The sequence below is a fragment of the Malaclemys terrapin genome, chromosome 2, assembly GCF_027887155.1.
Source record: "Malaclemys terrapin pileata isolate rMalTer1 chromosome 2, rMalTer1.hap1, whole genome shotgun sequence".
Taxonomy (NCBI): Eukaryota; Metazoa; Chordata; order Testudines; family Emydidae; genus Malaclemys; species Malaclemys terrapin.
This window is the reverse complement of record NC_071506.1, coordinates 60531124-60553307: the sequence shown is the minus strand read 5'-3', so window position 1 is coordinate 60553307 and position 22184 is coordinate 60531124. Positions and strand designations below refer to the sequence as shown.

The 22184-nt window shown below is 40.6% G+C and overlaps 1 protein-coding gene across 5 annotated transcripts in view; it reads left to right on the top strand.

Annotated features, from left to right (window-relative positions):
* The window catches only part of SGK3 (serum/glucocorticoid regulated kinase family member 3), a 79920-nt gene extending 58235 nt beyond the window's left edge, over nt 1-21685 (top strand). For all 5 annotated transcript variants that reach the window (XM_054019298.1, XM_054019303.1, XM_054019301.1 and 2 more), the window contains 11 exons: nt 1155-1204; nt 3358-3415; nt 4302-4385; nt 4468-4599; nt 13365-13477; nt 13735-13771; nt 13912-13998; nt 15647-15742; nt 16679-16834; nt 18428-18517; nt 19710-21685. In XM_054019298.1, coding sequence (XP_053875273.1) covers nt 1155-1204; nt 3358-3415; nt 4302-4385; nt 4468-4599; nt 13365-13477; nt 13735-13771; nt 13912-13998; nt 15647-15742; nt 16679-16834; nt 18428-18517; nt 19710-19880 — 1074 coding nt within the window. In that variant the 3' untranslated portion in view covers nt 19881-21685. The remainder of the gene's footprint in view (nt 1-1154; nt 1205-3357; nt 3416-4301; nt 4386-4467; nt 4600-13364; nt 13478-13734; nt 13772-13911; nt 13999-15646; nt 15743-16678; nt 16835-18427; nt 18518-19709) is intronic.
* Nucleotides 21686-22184: the final 499 nt, after the last annotated feature.

Genomic DNA, 22184 nt, shown 5'->3' with positions numbered 1-22184 from the left:
AATCTTGTATAATAATTTCTTTCTACACTGTTCCTTATTTTTAGACTCTCTACCTTTCACCTCTTTGGAGGTAGAAGAATTAATTAAATTTACAATCGCACTTTGTTACATTTTTAATAGAAATTAGGGCTTCCATTTTTTAATTTCTCAGACTTTAATGGAAATCTTAAAATCAATAAAAGTTGTGGTGACAAATGTAACTTAAAATCTCAATAATGGATGTATGTTTTCAACTTAATTTTCCATCCATCATAAAATACAATAATAGGCACTAATCAGAAATGGAATATCTTATATTTTCTCCTTAAATGTTCATCATATTCCTAGTTAACATTCTTCTGCTCTGTCATGGTTCAGATGTCCTATAAATTTTAAAAAATAAAATAAAATTGGGAAAATTGATCAGAATATCGGCAATTTATTCCAGCGTTTTACCACCTAACAAGAAGCTTTTTCCTAACGTCCAATCTAAACTGCCCTGGCTTCAGTTTAAGCCTATTGCTTCTTGAGGTATCCACAGAGGTTAAAGAGGGAAGAGATTGGAAATTGGAAGAGCTTCTCCCTCTCCCTGTAATTTATATGCTGTGGGGGAGGGAGGTGTATGAGCATTGGCAACATCCCTGGAGTTACTGGAATTGGAATAATTAACCTTGTGTGTCGGATTATCAAAGGTTGACAACAGCCTTTACACACAATGTCTTTAACTGGTCCTGCATAAGCAGTGTTTATTTTGATAATATATTGGAAAGAGTGTAGTGGATTTAAAAATTTAAATAAATATTCCAGGAATATTCTCTGGATAAAACAATTTCAAAATGGGTTAAATTTTGGACATTAAGTTACTTGTTAAAAAGGCTGAGACTTAAAATTCTGTTCATATCCTTGCCATCTGTATTGGAACATAAGATTGTATTACCTTTATACTTTGACACTGTCTGTATAACCCTTCCCGTTAACTCTTCTGATATTTTAACTTTATAAATATTTAAAAATACTATATAGAAAATAATGAGAAATATAAATGTAGAGATGGTTTGAGCTAATTGAATATTTTGCAATGAATATTAGCTGAAGGATAAAAGATGGGATTTCCTTTTAATGGGTAAACAAATCTAAACTGATCTGAAGCTTGCTTTTTTTTTTCCTTCCTACAGCTAAACTCTACCTCACAAAATATCAACCTGGGACCATCTGGAAATCCTCAGTAGGTTTTAGTTAAATATAAACCAAAAGTTAGACACACTTTAATTGCTAACTATATGAAATGTCCTCCAGATACGTGCCTTTATTTGCTACTTTGTGCAACTTGAGAGAAGCAAAGGTTCTAACTCGGCATTAAGTAAATATTATCATGCACATTAGTTGTATGCTGTGTGATTTTAGCATAATCAGCAGATTCTTTACCAGTAGTGTACCCCAAACAAATCTGAGATGTGTCGTGATGTCTATAGAAATAGTTTACCCCATTTAAACAATAGAAGGAATATATAAATGTTCTTAGGGTGGGAGAGTGTATCTTTGAAATATGCAAACGACCTGCCTCCCCTTTCCACCTCAGAGCGCTACTAGCAGGGTGTCTGCAATCCTGCAGACAGAGACCCCTTACAGATTTTTCTTTCTATTCTTCTCCCGCCCCCCTTCTCTTATCTAACAGGTTTTGTAACCTACTAAGTTTCAAACACGAGTGGGACAGATGATGATGTTATGCAGGCAAGATAACTGCTCCTCTTTGGAACGCCATAGCAGCAGTTTTAAAATATACCCCAACAAACAAACAGTTCAAACCCCAAAGCTTGTACAGAATTGCAGTTTGTTCTATCCCCCTATTATATGACTGAGGGAAGAGTTGTGGGGACAGAATTTGCCCATAGCAACCCTCACACAGCCCTGAGGAGCCCCATTGTCTCCCTTTCCATTTTTTTAGGCCCTGGTTTGCAATTGTTACTTTTCCCGTTCTTCCTTCACTAGAAGAATTTGGTTTGGAGTCTATCCATGGCTTGTCTTAATTGCCCAAAAGACTCCTGAGGGGGGAAAAAATGCCCACTCAGCAGTTTCCAGCCTCTCTTAGCCTAGAGAGCAAAAGGGTTGTTTCTTCATTGTTCAAGAAGAACAGATTTTGGTCTGAAGATGTATGTAGAACCACTATATAGATCAAATCAAGTCAACTTGTGTTAATGTAAACTTGTGTTTAATGTCAAACTTCTACAGTATAGTATAAGGAACTATATTATGTTGATATGAAAAACTGGCTCATGCAATCAGTATGTCTTTCCTCTCCTTCTATGTGGCTCCTGCTCTCATCGCTGTGTCTCCCAACTCCCTCATCCTTTTTGCCTTTCCTCTAAATTCCTGCTTAGGGCATCTGCTCCCCATGTTTGCTACTTTCCTCATTGGTTGTACTGCACCACTGGGGGAGAGTGTGGGGCTTTATATATTGTGCCCCAAATCCTCTTTGGTAGTGCAATCAATAAAAGGGCAACAAATAGAGAGTGGATGGTGGTCCTTGTAAGGTAATTGTCAAATTGGAGGGCAAGAGCCATGTGAAGAAGGAAGGTTGGAAGGCCAAGAGATAGCGGTACTTGAATGCCGAATGCATCTGAATACATGTGCCTCCCAGAGAGAAGGAAGGGAGAGATAGGGAGTCATAGGAAGAAAGTAGGGTGGGCAGTGAGGGGAAGAATTGCAGAAGCCAGAGAATAGGACGACTAATCTGAGGGATAGAAAACAGCAAGGAAAGATAGATGGACAGTGAGGCAGACTATATAACAAGACAAAGGAAGAGGAAGAAATGCCAAAAAATGGGATGCAAAGAACAGAATGCGGGAGTGGTGGGAGAAAGGAGAGACAAAGACTTGAAAATGGGGGAAGGACAAGGAACAAACTATTTTAAGAGTCATAGGCCTTTTTCAAGCAGCGGGTGCCCCAGGAGGAAAGAGAGAGGTATGAGGGGAAAACCTAGACTTAAAAAAAGAAAAAGGGACTAGAATGAACATGAGATGGGGGAGGGGGAAGAAAAGAACAAAGAGCAGAGAAGTGTGGCGCTGAGTCTGTTTTGTCAGTGTTAGAATTTAAATAAAAATAAAATTAACACTTATATTGTATTTCTCTGGCAGAAAATAGGAAGTGAAAACAGAGAAGGGTTTGATTGCGGGCCATAAAAGAGGAGCTGGTATGGAGAACCTCCAAGCTACTAGCAGGCCTTAAGTGAGACATGGTGTGCAGGGAAATAGTGGCTCAGATTAGCACTTTGTTTGCAATTCAAGCACTTGTTTAAATATAATTCTGAGCATTGTGTAAAATTGTGAAGTTGATATTTTCTACCCCAAGTAACCTTCCTCCTTTCTGAATCACTTCCAGCGCTAAGCCAACAGACTTTGATTTCTTGAAAGTCATTGGGAAAGGCAGCTTTGGCAAGGTGAGCTTTCTTAACATTTCTCAACCTGACAGAACTGCACACTGGCACTAGATTTGGTGAACACTGGGAAGTGGTTCTCACAAGTTCAGGGCTGAATTAAGGCAACCTGGGGCCTATGGCACACAAGGCCCCTTGTGGCTCCACCCTTACAGCCCCACTTTATACCATGGCATCATTCCTTCCACCTGGAGTAGCAGTGACATGGGACCCCCTCAACTCCTGACCAAGAGCAGCAGTAAGGTTTTCCCTATCATTGGAGCAGTTAGGGTCCCTCCTTCCCCACAGAGAAGCAAGAGTGGCAGCAGGGAGGCACCTCAGTACTTGCACTCCTGCTGCTGCATTATCTGCTGGGTGGGCGTGCTGGGCTTACTCAACTACAGCCACACACCCAGTTCTCTGTTTGGGGTGGTGTTGGCTGGGCTCCCCAGAGCAGTGGGTCTTTGTGGCAACACCCTATTAAGATAGATGGAGCAGTTCATCCATCTCGGCGCTAGTGTTTGAGGCTCCTTAGTCATATTTCTGAGCATTTCACCACAACCATGGAGACTAGAAATGTATATTTTTAAAAGAGCCACGATTCCGCCCTCCTCCACTCCAGGAGCTGGGGCTCTAGGCATGAACCTGTAGTGCCTATGCCATAATTTGGCCTTGCATAAGCTCTCCATTGTGACATTACAGTTCAGCAGAAACTGTGCAAGATCTTAGATTCCATATTCTGGAAACATTCTCTTTTTGCTGGTGACACTGGTAATAATTGTGAACTATTTTAAGGGCCAAGAAATTGTACAGTGAAGTAATTGTATTAATCATGTTTCTTCAGATACTCTTTAATATCAGAATGAGAACTACGCTAACCATGTCTCCTCTCTCATCATAAATTTCACAGGTTCTTCTTGCAAAACGAAAACTGGATGGGAAATTTTATGCTGTCAAAGTACTGCAGAAAAAAGTTGTTCTCAACAGGAAAGAGGTGCGGGGGAAATACATTTTACTTTTCCCCTTCAATTACAAAATTGTTCCTATTTACTTATTGACCTTTCACTTCCTTGCAGCAAAAACATATTATGGCTGAACGTAATGTACTGTTGAAAAATGTGAAACATCCATTTTTGGTTGGATTACATTACTCATTCCAAACAACAGAAAAGCTTTACTTTGTTCTGGATTTTGTTAATGGAGGGGAGGTAAGTAGTTTTCATATTTGTTCAGGTTTTTGTCTCCTCAGGCTAATTTACAGAGAAAAAAAATCATCCACTGTAAAATGTGCTCATTTTACTATTTCTGTAAGTAAATTAAAATCCTATTGATTTTACCTACTAATTACAGTTTTTAAGATGTTGCTGTAGACTTGTATTCAAAAACTTATTTGCAACTATTGAAGAGTTTCTTCTTTCTCATACAACTCATTTTTATTAAACTCTCAATATAAACCTTAATACACAATTTTAATGCAGAAATTCTCACCAGCCTTATATACACTATTTTACTGGATATGGCTGTAAATAAAACATACTTTCAATATGAATTCACTGTACACTGATATTTCCTTCAGCACTTAAAGCAATTCCTCCCTTTCCAGTGACATAAACAAGAGCCTAGATGCCAAGTTCTAGAACGGGTCGGCAACTTTTCAGAAGTGGTGTGCCGAGTCTTCATTTATTCACTCTAATTTAAGGGTTCACGTGCCAGTAATACATTTTAACATTTTTAGAAGGTCTTTCTATAAGTCTGTAATATATAAGTAAACTGTTGTATGTAAAGTAAATAAGGTTTTTAAATGTTTTAAGAAGCTTCATTTAAAATTAAATTTTAAAATGCAGAGCCCACCGGATCGGTGGCAAGGACCCGGGCAGTGAGAGTGGCACTGAAAATCAGCTCGTGTGCTGCCTTTGGCATGGGTGCCATAGGTTGCCTACCCCTGTTCTAGAAGCAGCAGGAAGAGGGGGTGTTTTTTGACAGACTTAAACAATTGAATTGACTTCTTCAGGGTTACTGTGCTTCTGGTTGTACACCATAGCCTCAAATGCCATAGTTACCTCTTGCTAAAATAGCCTTGTGATCTGCAGCATTGTTTACTCTGAGCACCAACATTGAAGCTGAGGAGACCATACGTAATTTGAGGAAGAACTTGTGAAAGAGATGGATGAAATCTGTAAATTTTAATCAGACATGCTGGAGTAAATTGATTATTTAACAAGCAGTAAATTACTAGGCCCAGATAACATACACCCAAGAGTTCTGGAGGAGCTCAAGTATAAATAGGCTGAGCTGATAATAAAAGTACACCATATCTCCTTAACAGCCACTGCTCCAGAGGATTGGAGGGTAGCAAATATTACATCTATTTTAAAATGGCTCTAGGAGTAATATGAGGAATTATAGACCATTAAGCATCACATCTTTACCTGGAAATTTGGTTGAAATTACTATTTTAAAACAGAATTACAAAACGCCTGGAAAATCATGATAGCATAGCATCTGACCAGTGCAGTTCCTGCAAAGAAAAATCATGTCTCACTAATCTCTTAGAATACTTTGAACATACAATAAAGTACTAGATAAAAGAGAACCAGTTGACATAATTTAGATTTCCAAAAAGCCTTTGACAAAGTTCTGCATAAGAGGCTACTAAAGAAGATAAGTAGTCATGGGGTCAGAGGCAAAATATTATGGATTAAAAAACTGGCTTGGGGTGGGAGGAGAGAGGATTAGGAGAAGAGTCAAGTATAAATGGTTGGTTTTTCATCTTGGCAAAAAGCTAGCAGTGAGGTACCTCAAGGTTCTGTTCTAGGTCCTGTATAGGTCAACATATTAATAATTTGGAAAGTGGAGGGGAGTGAGGTTGCAAAACTTGCAAATGAGACAGTTATTCAGGTTTGTCATGACCAGAGACCCCCAGACAAACTCAGTGAATGGGCAGCATGATGGCAAACTGAATTTCATGTTGACTAATGCCCATTTGAGGGGAAAAAAATTTAAGCTACTCATGTGCCTTACATACAGTAGAACCTCAGACTTACGAACACCTCAGGAATGGAGGTTGTTCGTAATTCTGAAAGGTTCATAACTCTGAACAAAACGTTGTTCTTTCAAAAGTTTATAATTGATCTGACTTAATACAGCTTTGAAACTTTACTATGCAGAAGAAAAATGCTGATTTTTAGCCATCTCAATTTAAATGAAAGAAGCACAGAAACAGTTTCCTTACTGTGTCAATTTTTTTTAAACTTTCCCTTTACTGTTTTAGTAGTTACTGAACTGTGTTAAACATTATTGGGTTTTTTTGTGTGTCTCTCTCTCTCCTGCTGCTGCCTGATTGTGTACTCCCCATTCTAAATGAGGTGTATGGTTGACTGGTCAGTTCGCAACTCTGGTGTTCATAACTCTGAGGTTCTGTTGTAGGTCTCAATTGACTGTCAACTCAAGAAAGGGACCTGGGTATCGCTGTAAACACCTGGGTATCAATGAACACCTCTGCTCAATGTGCAGCTGCAGTCAGTAAAGCAAACAAGATGTTACATTTAAAAAATAATGTGATGGCGAATAAAATGGAAATATACCAATACATTTTATATAGATCAGTGGTGTAGCTTCATCTGAAATACTATGTACAATACTTGTTACCCCATCTCTAAAAGGATACTGCAGAAATAGAGGGCCCAGAGGACGACAATGAGAATGACCAAAGGCATGAAATCTCTCATTTGAAGAGCGATGGAAAGGACTGGGATTGTTTACAGTAGAAAGGAAATTAATAAGAGGGGACATGATACAAGTGTGTGTGTATGTATATGTGTGTGTGTATGTATGTGTGTGTATATATATATATATATATATATAAAATAATGAATGGTATAGAGTGGGTAGATGAGGAACTTTTGTTCTGCCTGTCTCATAACACACAAACAAGGGGACGTTTAGTTAAATTAAAAGGTGGGAAATTGACAAAAGGAAATACTGTTTCACAGAACATGTAAACTCTGGAACTTAGTGCTGTAGGAAGTCATTGAGGCCAAAAACTAAAATAAAAAAGGACTGGACCTTTTATACGTATAGCAGTATCCAGAGTTGTTATAATTAATGAGAACAAAAAATGAATGGGATGTACATTAAACTTTATGCTTTTGGGCTAAGCCAGCCCTGTTAGAGATCAGGATGAGACCTAATGTTGGGGGAAGATTATCCTGCATCTGCCTATTCCTGGGTTCTTACACCTTCCTCTGAAGCACCTGGTGCTGGCCATGGTTGGAGGTGGGATATTGGACTAGATAGATCTCTGTCTGGTCCAGGATGGTAATTCCCATGTCCCGTGTTCTTCTATTTTTGTTTAGTGTTTGTCTCCTTTCCATACAGTGTGCCCAGTGGAGCTTTTGTGTGTGGGGGGGGGTGGGGGTGGGAGGGGGTGAGTCTTTGTCTGGCTAGCTGGAAGAAAAGGGGTGCTGCCTTTTCTTATAAGAAATAGAAGAGGCTAGAGATCTTTAAGGGCTCTGTTATAATGGGTGGGAAGAGTGGGGGAAAGCTGACAGGGATGGACAGGAAAGGCAGGAAGCAGTTGGAGTCAGGTCAGGAGAAGGTCACTACACTGCCCTTCCTGCTTGACTGGAGCAGTGGGGGAGGGTTTTATACCCCATGCATCCCTAGAGGCTCTCTTTTACCAGGACTGGGCTAGCAGCACCCACCCACCCATGAACTGGGCAAAAGAACTGGGTTCCCCTTGACTTGCAGTGGACATTATACTAGGTGTCTTTTCCCTTGGTGGGCTTGGGGGGAATTTTTCCCTCACCACCAGATTGGCCAAGGTAGGGTGAATTTTTTTCACATTTCCCCACAGTGGTCCTGGGACTAGGTGGATTGGGGAGGGTTAGGTTATAATGTCATAACTTAATATGTAAAACTTGTGGCAGGTGTCCAATGCAGCTACTCAGTGGGGAAGGGGTGTAGTTATCAGATCAAATGGATTGGAAGAGGATTTAAAGGAAATAATCCCTTAATGGAACTGAGTAAGGGGGGCTTTGGACTCCCACATCTTGAACAGTGACCCCTCTCCTTTTATAGCTTCCTTTGCCCTCATGTGAGGGGAGGGCGGCAGGGTCCCAGCAGCAGGATAGGTGGGACCTAGTTGGGAATTATTTGGAAATGATTAAGGAAAGAATGGTGACCTGCACTGTACAATTTGTTGCTGGGTACTCCCAGATATTTTAACTGAATAAAGTTGTGGCCTAATTAAACCACATCCCTTGCCTCCTATTCCCCCTCCCCACCCTGGCCCCCCTAGTGTGGCCAGACAATGCTGTTTTTCTGAACTCTGTACAACTTACACACATTAAGAAGTATGCAAATCTAACACCAACAGTGATAGAAATAAATACAATACAAAAGTTTTCCTTCTTGCAGTCAAGTTGGAATGCTTGGAATCTTGCTTGCTTATTCATTTCCAGTAGTGGTGTGACTGGGGTCCTAGTGGGGAGCCAGTTGTGGTCACTCAATTAGGGTGAACTGCAAAGAATGGGGCAGACAATCCCCCAAAAGCTGGTCAATATTCCAATACTTAGATTTGCCAAGACAGCATAAAACAGCTTCAAGTCCAAACAACACAGTTCCCTTAAAGTGATCCAGCCTCAGGCCTCCATCCAGGTACCCACATCAAATATGATGAAAATTTCTGTAATCTTATTTCATCATATAAAAGAAAAGGTTCTGCTAATCCCAGAGGATTGGACACATTCCCTCCCAGGTTAATGACTGTTTCAGATCTTACCCAAATACACACTAGAACCAATTGTTATTAACTAAACTAAAATTTATTAAAAAAACGAGAGAGTATGGATAAAAGATCAATATACATACAGACATTACTTCAATTCATTGAGGTTCAGATTCATAGCAGAGATGGTGAGTTTGTAGTTGCAAAGAGTTCTTTCAGAAATAGTTCAGAGTCCAATGTCTAAATCTCATAGGGCGAACCAGCATAACTGGGACCTCAGTCTTGCGACTCAAACTTCCCCTGATGAAGCCTAAACAGATCTGAGATGACAGAATCAAGCCCCAAGGATCTTTTATACTATTTCATGTCATCTTTGACAAGTTGGGAGTTCCTCAGGGAACAAAAGGTAATTGGGATGACTTTGAAGGAGGTCCATAACCAGTACTTAGCTGTATGAATTAACATAAGGCCGTTTGCTTGTTCCTCCACCATTCTCCATACATTTCAAAGAGAGATGAATACAGAGATATCCCGTGTTTACAATTCATTTAAATGATCGGATGTTTTTTTGATCTCTGAATTATCAGAATAAAGCATAGACAGGGACTGTTGATTACATTGTGGACCTTACTCATACATATGGAAATACACAAACATTATCTCCCCACTTATCTTTTGAGGGTTATTTATTTTGCAGGATGTTTAACCCTTTCTAGCTATGCGTCACAAGATGACTTTAGAAAGAAAATATTCTTTGAGTGCTTGCTCATGTCCATTCCATATTAGGTGTGGGTGCTCGCCACATGCACTGGTGCCGGAAGTTTTTTCACTCAGCAGTTTCCATAGAGGACCGGCTCTGGTGCCCGCATGGCGTGGTATAAGGGGTGCTGACGGCTCCCCTCACCCTCACTTCCTTCTTGCAGCCAGTGACGGTGCTGGAATGTCTGCTGCTTCAGCTAGAATTGATTCTTTCTCTGTTCTTGCAAACTCTAAAATCCTATAAAATAGTTATACATAGTTAGTAGGAAGCCCTCAACTAGACTGACTTACCTGGCCAAGTGGATGAGGTTTTCCCGGTGGGCATCCGAACATGGCATCTCTCCCTCATGTTCTTCCATACAGGCTGTCCTGGACTACCTGCTCCATTAAGGAACCAGGGCCTGGCACACTCTTCCATTAGAGTTCATCTAGTGGCCATCTCCGCTTTTCACCTGTGGATCCAAGGACAAACTGTGTTTTCCCATGACATGATGGTCAGATTCTTCAGAGGGCTCAAGAGACTCTTCCTGCAGGTACGGACTCCTGTCCCGCAGTGGGATCTTAACTTGGTCTTCTCTAGGCTCACCGGCCTGCCCTTTGAGCCGCTGGGTTCCTACTTCCTTTCCCATCTGTCATGGAAAGTCATGTTCCTGGTGGCGGTGACGTTGGCAAGATGGATCTCTGAAATTAAAGCCTTGACCTCAGAACCTCCGTACACCGTCTTCTACAAAGATAAGGTAAAGTTACATCCCCACCCAGCCTTCCTGCCAAAGGTGGTCTCCAACTTCCGTATGAACTAGGACATCTTTCTCACAGTCTTCTGTCCCAAAACACACAAAACCAGTGAGGAGAGGTGTCTTCACGTCCTGGATATCTGGAGGGCCTTGGCTTTCTACTTAGAACAGGCCAAGCCTTTCTGAAAATTGACTCAACTCTTCATCGCTACAGTGGATAGAATGAAAGGTCACCTGGTGTCCTTGCAGAGGATTTCTAATTGGATTACCTTGTGCCTAGGACCTGTTATGACCTGGTGGGGGTTCCGCTGCTGCCGATTGTCAGAGCCCACTCGACGAGAGCGCAGGCATCTTTGGCGGCCTTTCTGGCACACATCCTTATCCAGGACATCTGTAGAGCTGCAACGTGCTCCTCTGTTCGCACGTTTACTGCTCATTATGCCATCACTCAGCAGGCCAGAGATGATGCTGGTTCAGCAGACCTGTGTTGCAATCTACACATCCTGGAACTCCTACCCTGCTCCAGCGGTACTGCTTTGGAATCACCTGATATGGAATGGACATGAGCAAGCACTCAAAGAAGAAAAGACCGTTACCATTTCCATAACTGTTGTTCTTCGAGATGTGTTGCTCGTGTCCATTCCACAACCCGTCGTCCTTCCCCTCTGTCTGAGTTTCCAGCAAGAAGGAACTGAGGGTGTGGGGAGCCGGTGGCGCCCCTTATACTGAGCCATGTGGGTGCCACTCCAGAGGGCCTCAGAGCTGGTCCCCTGTGGAAACTGCTGAGGGAAAAACTCCTGGCACCGATTCATGTGGTGAGCACACACACCAAATATGGAATGGACATGAGAAACACATCTCGAAGAACACCAGTTACAGAAAAGTTAACTGTCTTTTTCTATAGCAAACTTTTCAGTTCTGTGCATGGCAAGGTAGTCTCCACCCCTACAAGTAACTCCATGTCAGTAGATTCCTACACCCACGTATATATCAGCTGAAGACTGTGAGCCCGTGGGGTCCACTTGCACCAAGTAACTTGTAGGATTGAAGAATGTATCCTCATAATATAAAACTCCTCCAAGTGGTCTCAGAATAGAATGTAATCTTATTAGACTGTTATGCAAGTACTTGTATTGAAGTGCTCTGCACATAGGCAGTTGTCAAGTTAGTTAGTATTATGCTATTTGTTATCTTCTAAAATAGAAAAGGCTAGAGATCTGACTATAAGTTACTCCCCAGCTTGCCTTTGTCATCAGTGTAATAATTTGTACTGCTGGGGGAATGCTGCGCCACTGTGCACGCACAGCATTTATGTTCCCCACAGATTTCTTTGCTTCCCTGCAGAAAAATGACTTTTTGATGGGGAAGCAAAGGAAACCCATGAGTGGTCATGCATTCCTCCCCAGCAGTAAGTTTTTTGGGTGCCTAGGACAGCCAGCAGAGAGGTAAATCATTGTGGAGAAGTGGGGGGACTGGGGAAGACCCAGCTGCTGGCTCCTACCCTGTGCTGGGTTCAGCTGCTAGTCCTGGCTGGGCTGGGGAGGACAGGACTTCTTCCCCTGCACAGCATCTGAGGCTGTGTCAGATCCACCCCAAGATTTCTCCCCCGGCTGTAGGAAGTTCTGCAAACTCCCTCCACCCCTGTTTCCTGCACCCATCACTCTTCAGCTGCAGGGGGAGGGATGATCACTATACAGGGAGCTGCTCCCCCATCCACCCAACCCCCGTGCATCCATACCCCCTCATACCCAGACTGTCATGCCGAGGCTCACTCCCCCTGCACCCAGAACTCCCCTGACAAGCCCCGCTCCTCCAGCACCTGAACCACCCCAACAAACCACCTGCACTTGGATCCCCACCCTACTGAGCCCCAACCAGCTGCACCTGGATCCCTGCCCCACTCCCCCAGCCTTCCTGGACCCCCCCACTGAGCTCCCCACACCCAGACCCCCCTGACAAGCTCTATGTCCCCCACATACACCCCTTCTGAGCCCCAACCACTTTCACCTGGACCCCCCTGCAGAGTCCCATTACCATTGCACCCAGAACCCCCCAACAAGCCCTTGTGCATCCAGATGCCCCACCACACCTGGATCCCCCCACTGAGAAGCCCACACCCAGATTGTCCCACACAGAACCCTCTCAACCCACACCTGGATCCCCTGACACTAAGCCCCTCCGCACTTGGATCCTGCCTTATTGAGCCTGCCTACCCCCACCTGGTGCACCTGGCCTGGTCCTTGCGCTGTGTCAGGGTCGGGTGCAGCCTCACCGCTGAGTCCGTGTCCTGGAGGAAAGGGAGGAGGGAGCTGCACAGTAATCTTCCATCTCTGTGCAGCCAGTGGCCTGTGCTCCCCAATGCCATGCTGGAGCCTCCACATTTATTTGACAAATAAAATTTGCAGAATTTTAAAATATTGTGTGCAGAATTTTTAATTTTTTGGTGCAGAATGCCCTCAGGAGTAAATTTGTATTGGCTGGACTTGGCTTTCTGGGAAACATCCTGTATTCCTGTCTATTAACTCTAAGTACCACTGGGGTTACACAAGTGAGAAAATTAAAGACGTGGCTAAAGGAAGGATATAAATGGCTATGTAAAAGGAAAAAAATTAATTTGTTTCACAGTTCTGCTAGCTTGTCATAAAAAAGCTAACTGAAAGTGACTTGCTTGTTATTGCAAAGGATTGCATTTTGTAATTTTGATATTTTTATGCCAGTTTGTCTTATCATTTGCATCTTTGTATATTTACAGCTGTTCTTTCATTTACAAAGAGAACGCTCCTTTCCTGAACAGAGAGCCAGATTTTATGCTGCTGAAATAGCCAGTGCATTGGGCTACTTGCACTCCATAAATATTGTATACAGGTAACCATTTCCTAAAACTTACTTTTGTTCTGCATTAAGATAAATGTAGCAAATCAAGAAAAGCTGCATTTGCTGTTTTTATTCAACCTAGTTACACGTGGACTTATGACTTTAAGCTTACCATTTATTTGTTTTTTTAAAGAGAGGTCTGACTCAATTTTTAAAAAATAAGTGACTACTTATTAGTATAAAACTCTCTCTCTTCATCTTTTGATTACACTCATAGGAGGATTAATATAAGACTTTGTTTTTAATAGGGATTTGAAACCAGAAAACATTCTCTTAGACTCACTGGTAAGCATATCCTATCAGATGTCCAAAATTGTCTCTTTACATGAACACTTACCGTTGTGTAAATGCAAAATGTTATGATACAGTCACAAATTGATTTTATTTTCAGTAAGATCTGTTTTGTTTTTGTTTTTTCTCTACAGGGACATGTAGTCTTAACAGATTTTGGACTCTGTAAAGAAGGGATTGCTATCTCGGACACCACCGCAACCTTTTGTGGGACACCAGAAGTAAGCTAATTTCCTTGAGTTTTAGCCAGCACAAGCAAATTGCCACAACAAACTGGGGGAGAGGGTTTCATTTTTTGGGGTGGTGGGTGGGGAGTGTTGGTAGTTTTCAAAGTTGATGGACAGATAGATAATCTTGCATGAATTAGAAGTTTTGTAGTTGACAAGGATTGTACAAATGGTGAAATGTCTGTCAGTGAAAACTCTTGTGGCCGCAATTTATGTGAGTTGTAATCTATCTACGAGTCCATAAAATAAAACATATAGTAATCAAACCTGAAGAGAAACAATGTGTCTATCGAACTTCGTTGGAAAATTTGAATGCCAAAATATAGAGCACTGGTGGTTAAACATTTGTTATGACCAATTGTGAAATGGATTGCAAAGAAAAAACTTTGACTTGTCCTAAGAGCAAGTTTTTTAACACATTTGGTGTAATACATATTGGACATACACAAGAGGACTGAAACACTATGGCCCGAGGCCCCAGTTTATAAAAACCTTTTACTGAGTTTGAGCGTTGTGGGTTGTGTACCAGTCTGAATACTCTGAGACTTGGATTCAGATCATTCATGAGCTGCTAAAAGTTTAATGATCTAGCTTAATATTTAAACTCCACTCGTTACAACGGTACCTGTGTCTAGTATGATCTCCCTCTGGTCCCTATATTTGTCCATATCACGTAACTGACTATAAAGTACAATCGGCAATCTCTGCTTAAGAGGGAGGAGAGGCAAGGACTGAAGGAGCAAAAGCATTGCAGGTCAGGGCTGTGAGAACAAGAATGATCCAGCCATATCGTCAAAATTCTAAATAACTGTGTATCTGTACAGAATAGCCTGGTGGGCCTAGGAGATTCTGTACCAGATGTATCTACTTAGCTATTATGGTGCTGGGAACCATATGAGTACCTAAATCCTGAATAAACTTTTTTGTGAGGCACCTAGAAACCTGGTAGTGTCTTGTTGCCATCCAGTAATTGATGTAAAAGGATGGCAAACCATGGTATGGAATGTGTCCTTCAAATCTGTGTCCCCTGACTAATTTGTGACAAAAAAAAATCTCTGGATTTTCACAATTGATGATTTATTCGTCTGAAGCCTCATTGAAACTTAAAATATAGATCATGTGATTATGCCGTAACAGTAGGGAGGAGTAAGAAACATTTTCTTGGTTTGAAGCAGAATGAGATGCTTCCACTTTATTTCCCACTTTTTAAACCCCTCATTCAGTATTCAAGGGGGGGCAACAGGATTGGTTAATGAACAACTTGCCCTTGAGAAAGAGATGCCATTGGCAGAGGGAAACTGTTCCTTTGCAGATTCCCACACTGTGGCTTCAGCTGCTGCTTAGTTGTCTGTGAAGCTACAGTGCAGTGACCTTTCCCTGAAACTTGAAAGAATTGTCAGATTAGAGATGGCACAGTAATTTGGCAAATTGTCAATGGGTATAAAGGATAACTTGAGCTGGGAAACAACAGCTGTCCATTTAAACAATCGGCTGGATGTCAGAGAGATTTACCGAGTTTGTTAAAGGACAAGAGAAATCTTTAGTAATCTATACAGTAACTTTCCTAAAGATGTATTGTAAAATAGTTGCTTGGATAAAGGCTAGATTTGAATATAACCAGCCTAACTTTTTTTTTCTTTAGTACCTTGCCCCAGAAGTGATCAGAAAACAGCCCTATGACAACACAGTAGACTGGTGGTGCCTTGGTGCGGTTCTATATGAAATGCTTTATGGGTTGGTAAGTATTTTATCTTTTTCCTTTCAAACTTTTTACTTGAATACTATAGTTAATAATATATAACTTTTCAAAACGGTTATAACACACTTTAACTGATGAATAACTTGTTTTGTAACTTTCTAACTTACTATTTAGTTTTGTCTCTTGAATTTTGTTTTGATGTCTCAAATTCTGCTCTCCAAACTGATGTGACATTAATAATTCTTATCCAGTGGAGTCAAGCAGATTTAACCCAGCATAAATGCAAGAGTCTATTGAAGCAGCAGTGGTGCTGCCCTATAAAAGTAAAGTACTACCAGCCAAAAGTGGTACCAAAGACATTAGCAAAGGATTTTTAACCCTAACATTTCCAATTTCCCCCAGATTACTTCTTAATACAGCAGTAAAAAACAAATCTTTCCACGCTTAAGCTAGGGTTTATTTCTTGTAACCTCCTTAAAAACAGCTTGTTTTGTGTTTCACAAACGACATTCCCTCCTCACATGCAAATGAATTTCCTTACTTCACCTGGGAAAACATGCAAAAGTTTGTTCAACCACTCATGCTCTTTTGCTCACATTCAGTAAGATTTTTAAATGTGGATAACTTCTACAGCTACCAATGAATGTGAGCGCACCTGGGCAGAGAACAGGAGATGCAGGAAAGCGCTAACAGAGGAATGCAATCCTGGTGTCATTGCATGTGCTATGTGAGGATAAAGGAATTGGTCCATTCATGAAGAAGTGTGGAGTTGGGGTTTTTTTGCGGGGAGGGAAGAATTCTGGTTAAAAAATTGAATTTCTATCTGAAATCAGACTGCCACTAGGTGAAACTATTTTTCACTGCTAATCATTGGCATTTCTGATGGAACAGTTTACTCTCACATTTGAAAAAAGTTTTTATTGAACAGTACCGTTTCAAAGCCCCATTTCAATTCTTCATTTTGTTTTTGTTCAGCCTCCGTTTTACTGCCGTGATGTTGCTGAGATGTATGAAAATATTCTTCACAAACCTCTATATGTGCGCCCAGGAGTCAGTCTTACAGCCTGGTCTATTCTGGAAGAACTCTTGGAGAAAGACAGGCAAAAGAGACTTGGAGCAAGAGAAGACTTTGTATGTAATTTCCTGGCAATGAATTAATCGGGCACTAATTTATTAAAGGGACATTGTCAAATTTAAGGCCACAATTCAACATTATTTGTAAGAAACAGGTAGAGAATGTCCGTTGAATGCTGAATATCAACTTTAAAACAAAATACCCTAGTTGTCACCAAAAACCTGAAGGGCAGGGGAAGACACATTTATTATGCAGAACTTACAATGGTTTGAGCTTGATTGCTGCAATACCTGCCAGCAAAGGAAACACATTTCCTAACATCATATTCCCTGAGCTGTGCTGATATAATTGATGATGCTAGTACTCAAACAAGGAAGTTACCAAAACAAAAAGAGCTACTCTTTTTTGGTAAAGTCAGCTTCAATGGTGAGAAAAATGCTATTTGTCAAATAAGAAAAAGGCAAGGAAACAACTATTTTTTCAGGCTTCCAAAATGGCTTTACAAATAATGGCTAGTGTTTTGCAAACTTCTATCAAATAATATTTTGACAGTGTTCCTTAAGTTTGTGTAAAGATGCATAGAGAAGTTGTCATAGAATTGTGCAGGCAGGATATCAAATGATCTTGCAGTTTTACCCGATTGATGTATTTAGGCTTAGAGTCTTATTAATGTTCTGTAATGTGTTGATCTAGTCATACACAAACTTAAAAGTTCTGTTAGATTGCTACAGTACAATTTACATTTTTTGCAGCACACAGTAAATGAAAGGCAGTTATGTTTGGGAGGACATAACTGTTTACTATAGACATAAACAGAAAACATACCGCTGATTTCCTGGAGGCGTTCCATCTGGAACAGTGCTCATATTAGTAAGTTTTGTTAGCTTGGAGCAGGAACATGAACATAAATACTACTTGAAAAACCTTCTTGAAACCAGGTTTTGGTTAAGACATCGATTTAAGCAGAAAATAAAATGTACTGGCCAGCCTTCTCAGAAATGTTAAGCCACTCCAGCCATACCTTTTAATACAAATTGTAAAACAAATAATGGGCTTGAACTTTATTATTACCAGGGGTGAAAGTAAAATTGAACTCTTACTGGTATGGAGGCTGGCTTTGAGCTCCCCCATTCCCCCGGAAGGGGCAGGGCCTCGGGCAGAAGAGGCGGGGCTGGGGGTCAGTGTCCCCCAGCCAGCCTATCTGCGCTGCCTGGCCCGCACTGCCTGAGGCTCCAGTGGTGATTTAAAGGGCCTGGGGCTGCTGCTGTGGCAGCGGCAGCCGGAGCCCCAGGCCCATTTAAATCGCCAGCCCTGGGCAGCTGCTCCTTTTCCCCCACCCTCCCCCCACCTCCGGCAGCAGCGACCTGGGGGGAGGGAGAACGCAGGGGCGGGAAAAGGGGCAATGACATTAAAGTGCTGCCACGGCAGGGCTTTAAAGTCAGCTGTACGGGCTGGTACCAGCTGCCGCTTTTTACCGGTATGCTGTACTGGCCCATACCGCCTTACTTTCACCCCTGCTGGTTCCTGCACCAAATCCAAGAAACTCTTTTACTCTAGCATGCTGGAAGGATCTCTGAAACAACATTGTATTCAAGTGCTGTAGGGTATATCATGGAAATAACCAAGTTTATCTTTGCTCACTGTTGCAGCTTGAAATTCAAAGGCATCCTTTCTTTGAATCTCTCAGCTGGGCTGATCTTCTCCAAAAGAAGATTCCACCACCATTTAATCCTAATGTGGTAGGTGCAATCTGTATATTTAGGTTATATGTCCCGAATCTCTTCATGTAGTGGGGCAGAATCTATGGGGTGAGAACGTCTATCTAAATGTTGCAGAGAATGGCAACCCCAGTACCTCTCAAACAGTGTTGGTGACCGTTTCTGAACTGTTTAGAGCAATGGTTCTTAAATTAGAAGAGCTAGAGAGCCATTTTTGTTATTGAATGAGATCAGCAGCATGCCATCCTGACATTGCATTGTGCTTTTGTCATAGTGTTGGATCAGAATGTGATAAAGTTGTGCTTTCGTGACTTGCATGTCATGGCACAGGGTCAGAATACTGCACTATGACTTGTTTTACAGCTCTCTGAGACCTTTCTCCACCTTTTGTTCTCCCATTTTCCACCCTGACTACTGGGAAGGGGAGATCTTTCTTTCCCCCTACATCTCCAACTGTTTGGGTGATGGGCAGCTCCTACCCAATAGGGTTTGATGCATTATGTGTGCTTAGGTAGTGAGGGAACACTCCTCTAAGTTGCGTTTTTTAAATTTGAGGCCCCACTAAGAGGTGCAAAAGGTACCATTTTTGTGTAGTTATTGTCATACTGCAGTTGTTGTCACTAGTGGAATCCATGTTTGTCAGTCACTAAACTGATTCCAGGAGAGCTGCCAGTTGACATACAGATAGTTGAGCTCAAATTCTCTTAGAAAAATACTAATACAGTACAAACCTGTGTAAAGAAAAGGGGCAGAAAGAGAAAATGGGGAGAAAAACAGGGGAGAAAAACAGGAAAATGAAGAGTGATTTTTTAAAAAAAATTTAAAAAGGAGAATGCATGACTAGGAAGGAGGGTGAATAGAAGAAAAAGGAGGTGTTGGTTTCTTGTTTTTGTATCTCTTTTCACCATCTCTTAAGCAGCACTTCTTTGTCTTTTTCCTTCTGGAAGTACTGCACAGTATATGTGGATTTGGTAAATTTACTGACACTTTGATCTTTTGGCCTGAATTACACCCCATAAAAAAACGCTTCAAAAGCTGTTTTCAGGCAGAGTGATGGGATTTACTTAACTGCTCTCTTTATGAAAGGGAGAACTTCATAACGTAGACAACTTTCAATTTTACTAAAATGAAAAATATTTAACAGACAAAAGCATTTAAAAATACAAATGCCATATTAATATGATTAATGCTGGTTTGTGTATCTCATTCTTAGGTTGGCCCAGATGATATAAGGAATTTTGATGCAGCTTTTACGGAAGAAATGGTTCCTTATTCAGTTTGCATTTCCTCTGGTTATAACATTGTAAATGCCAGTGTGCTGGAGGCAGATGATGCATTTGTTGGATTTTCTTATGCACCACCTTCTGAAGACTTGTTTCCCTAGGAGGCTAGGAGCCAACAAGTGCTGCACAAGTACAAGTCTGAAGATGGACTGAAACATGAGTGTGAAATAGTCCAGAATATGTGTAACTAGTGCCTCATTTTATATGTAGGGTTGAAACCAATGAACAAACATTTTCTGCTGTATATGAGGAAATTGGGCATTTCAGATGGCTTTCTTTGGGATTTAAACTGTTATACCTGCTGCATAAAAATATTTTTAAAATGAAGATCTCTAAAAGCTGTTCCTTTACAATATCTGTTTTTAAGCAAACACACTGACTGGTTTTTTCTCCAGGTTTACATTAATACCTATCCAGGATTTGGTTGTCTTTCAGCAGCAGCAAACTTAGCACATTTATAAATGCCTTTGTAACTATTTACAGTGACTTTGTGCTTGAATTGTAACTATGCAATTGTCTTTTGTATATCATTGTTTAAAAAAAGATAAATGTTTCCCCTGTTATATCACCTTTTGAAATATAAGTTCATTACTTTACAGCACTTACTCTAAAATTTAATTCCTCATTGAAGAATAAGTACATACTTTAAGGATCTGCACACTGAAAAGTTGCTCATTTAGGATCAAATTGCCATCCTTACTCCTCTTCGTAAATACCTTCTGAAGTATTCCTTTCAATTTCCACTGGATTATTTGAGAAATAAAGCACTACTCAAAGCGAGTAAGGGTAGCACAAACTAGCCCAAAATATTTGGTAACACTACTAAATACATTGTCTATAATGTTCTTTTCTGATGAAGAAATATCTGAATTGCAACTGCACTAAAATTATTTTGCATTAAAATTCCATTTTTCCAAAGAGTTGGAGGGCAATAATCATTGCTACTTTTAAAGGCAGTCTTGCTATGACCCTATAGAGAGGAGATGGTGCCAAAAGTTAGGATTATTTCGTGTGTATCTGGAATACTAATTTATATTCTAAATGAACTGTATCAGAATTCATAGTTTCTTGTCTTTCTATATTCTAATGTATCAGCTCTTAAATCTTCGCTTGATAGTTATTTTTCCTAACTATTAAACTATCTTTTGATTACTTTTAAGAATGTGAAGAGAGAGAGTACACAGTGTGTGCCTCTTATGATATGCACATATAACCAAAATGCTAATATTGATCAACTCGTTTGGGTTTTTTTAAACACAATACATCCTGAAAGTTGGCTCCAGTTTTAATGTGACTTACTTATAGCAGTAATAATATTTTGTGATTTACTTTGGTTGTAAATAACAGGTTTGTCTGTCACTTGGTAAGTGTGGGTGCACACTTTTCACAATGCATTTCAGTGCCTTTAACTGGATCACCATGAGATCTTAACTCCTTGAAAGAAATTTAAAAAAAAAAATTTAAGCAGTGAAGTTTCTCTGATCATAAAAATGCAACTTGTCTGTCATAGCTAACAAAACAAAATCCAAGTAATTAAGATAAACATTAAGCTACAGATCTTGTTGCAGTGGAATAGAATCCCTTGTGAAGATCAGGGAAAGTAGCATTTCTAATAGGACACCTGTAAGTAAAAAGTAATAATATACCTAGAATGCTATGTCAGTTGAAAATTCTCAGAAGGTTAAACCAAAGTGAATTTCTCACTTGAAGCAATAATCCTTTGTATGTCACCTGCACAATGATTAACACTGATGAAACACTGAAGAATTGACACAAGGTGTCTGTCTGCTCATGTACCTCTGCTAGCTAACTGAAGTAGTAGTAAAAGGAGAGGGAATGAAAGGGATATAATTCTGCTAATTTCAGCCTCCATCGTCCTCTTTTCAATAAAATGTTTTCTATGAGGTGTTGGCTTTGCAAAGATTATCTCCTTGGCTATTTGTATCCTAAACTTTCTAATTTTAAATAGGGTGTGATATCACTGCTTTACCAAGAAGAGGAATGTGCCAGTTTAAGGATTTTTTCCAAGCGGTGAAATGTCAAACTATATAGCCCTTCAGTTCAGTCTCAAAAGAGAAAATCTGTAACTGCAGAACAGGAGTTTTCTGAGTATCCATCATGTATGGCTGAACCTAATAGTAAATCAATTTTTCCTGCTTTTACACTTCTTTATCTAAAACCGAAAGTTACTCTGCCTACACCAGGATTTCATTATAGGTTTTAAAACTAATTCATAGACTGAATGCAAAGTGTAATGCACTATATAAAGTGCAAAGTCTTATGAAATAGCAAGCTTTAGCAGAACACACAAACCATTGTGCACTCCTTACTGAAGCCTGAGTGCTGCCCTCTAACTCCCAAGAAGTTTTCATTGATTTAAAATCTGAATTTCAAATACTCAAGAC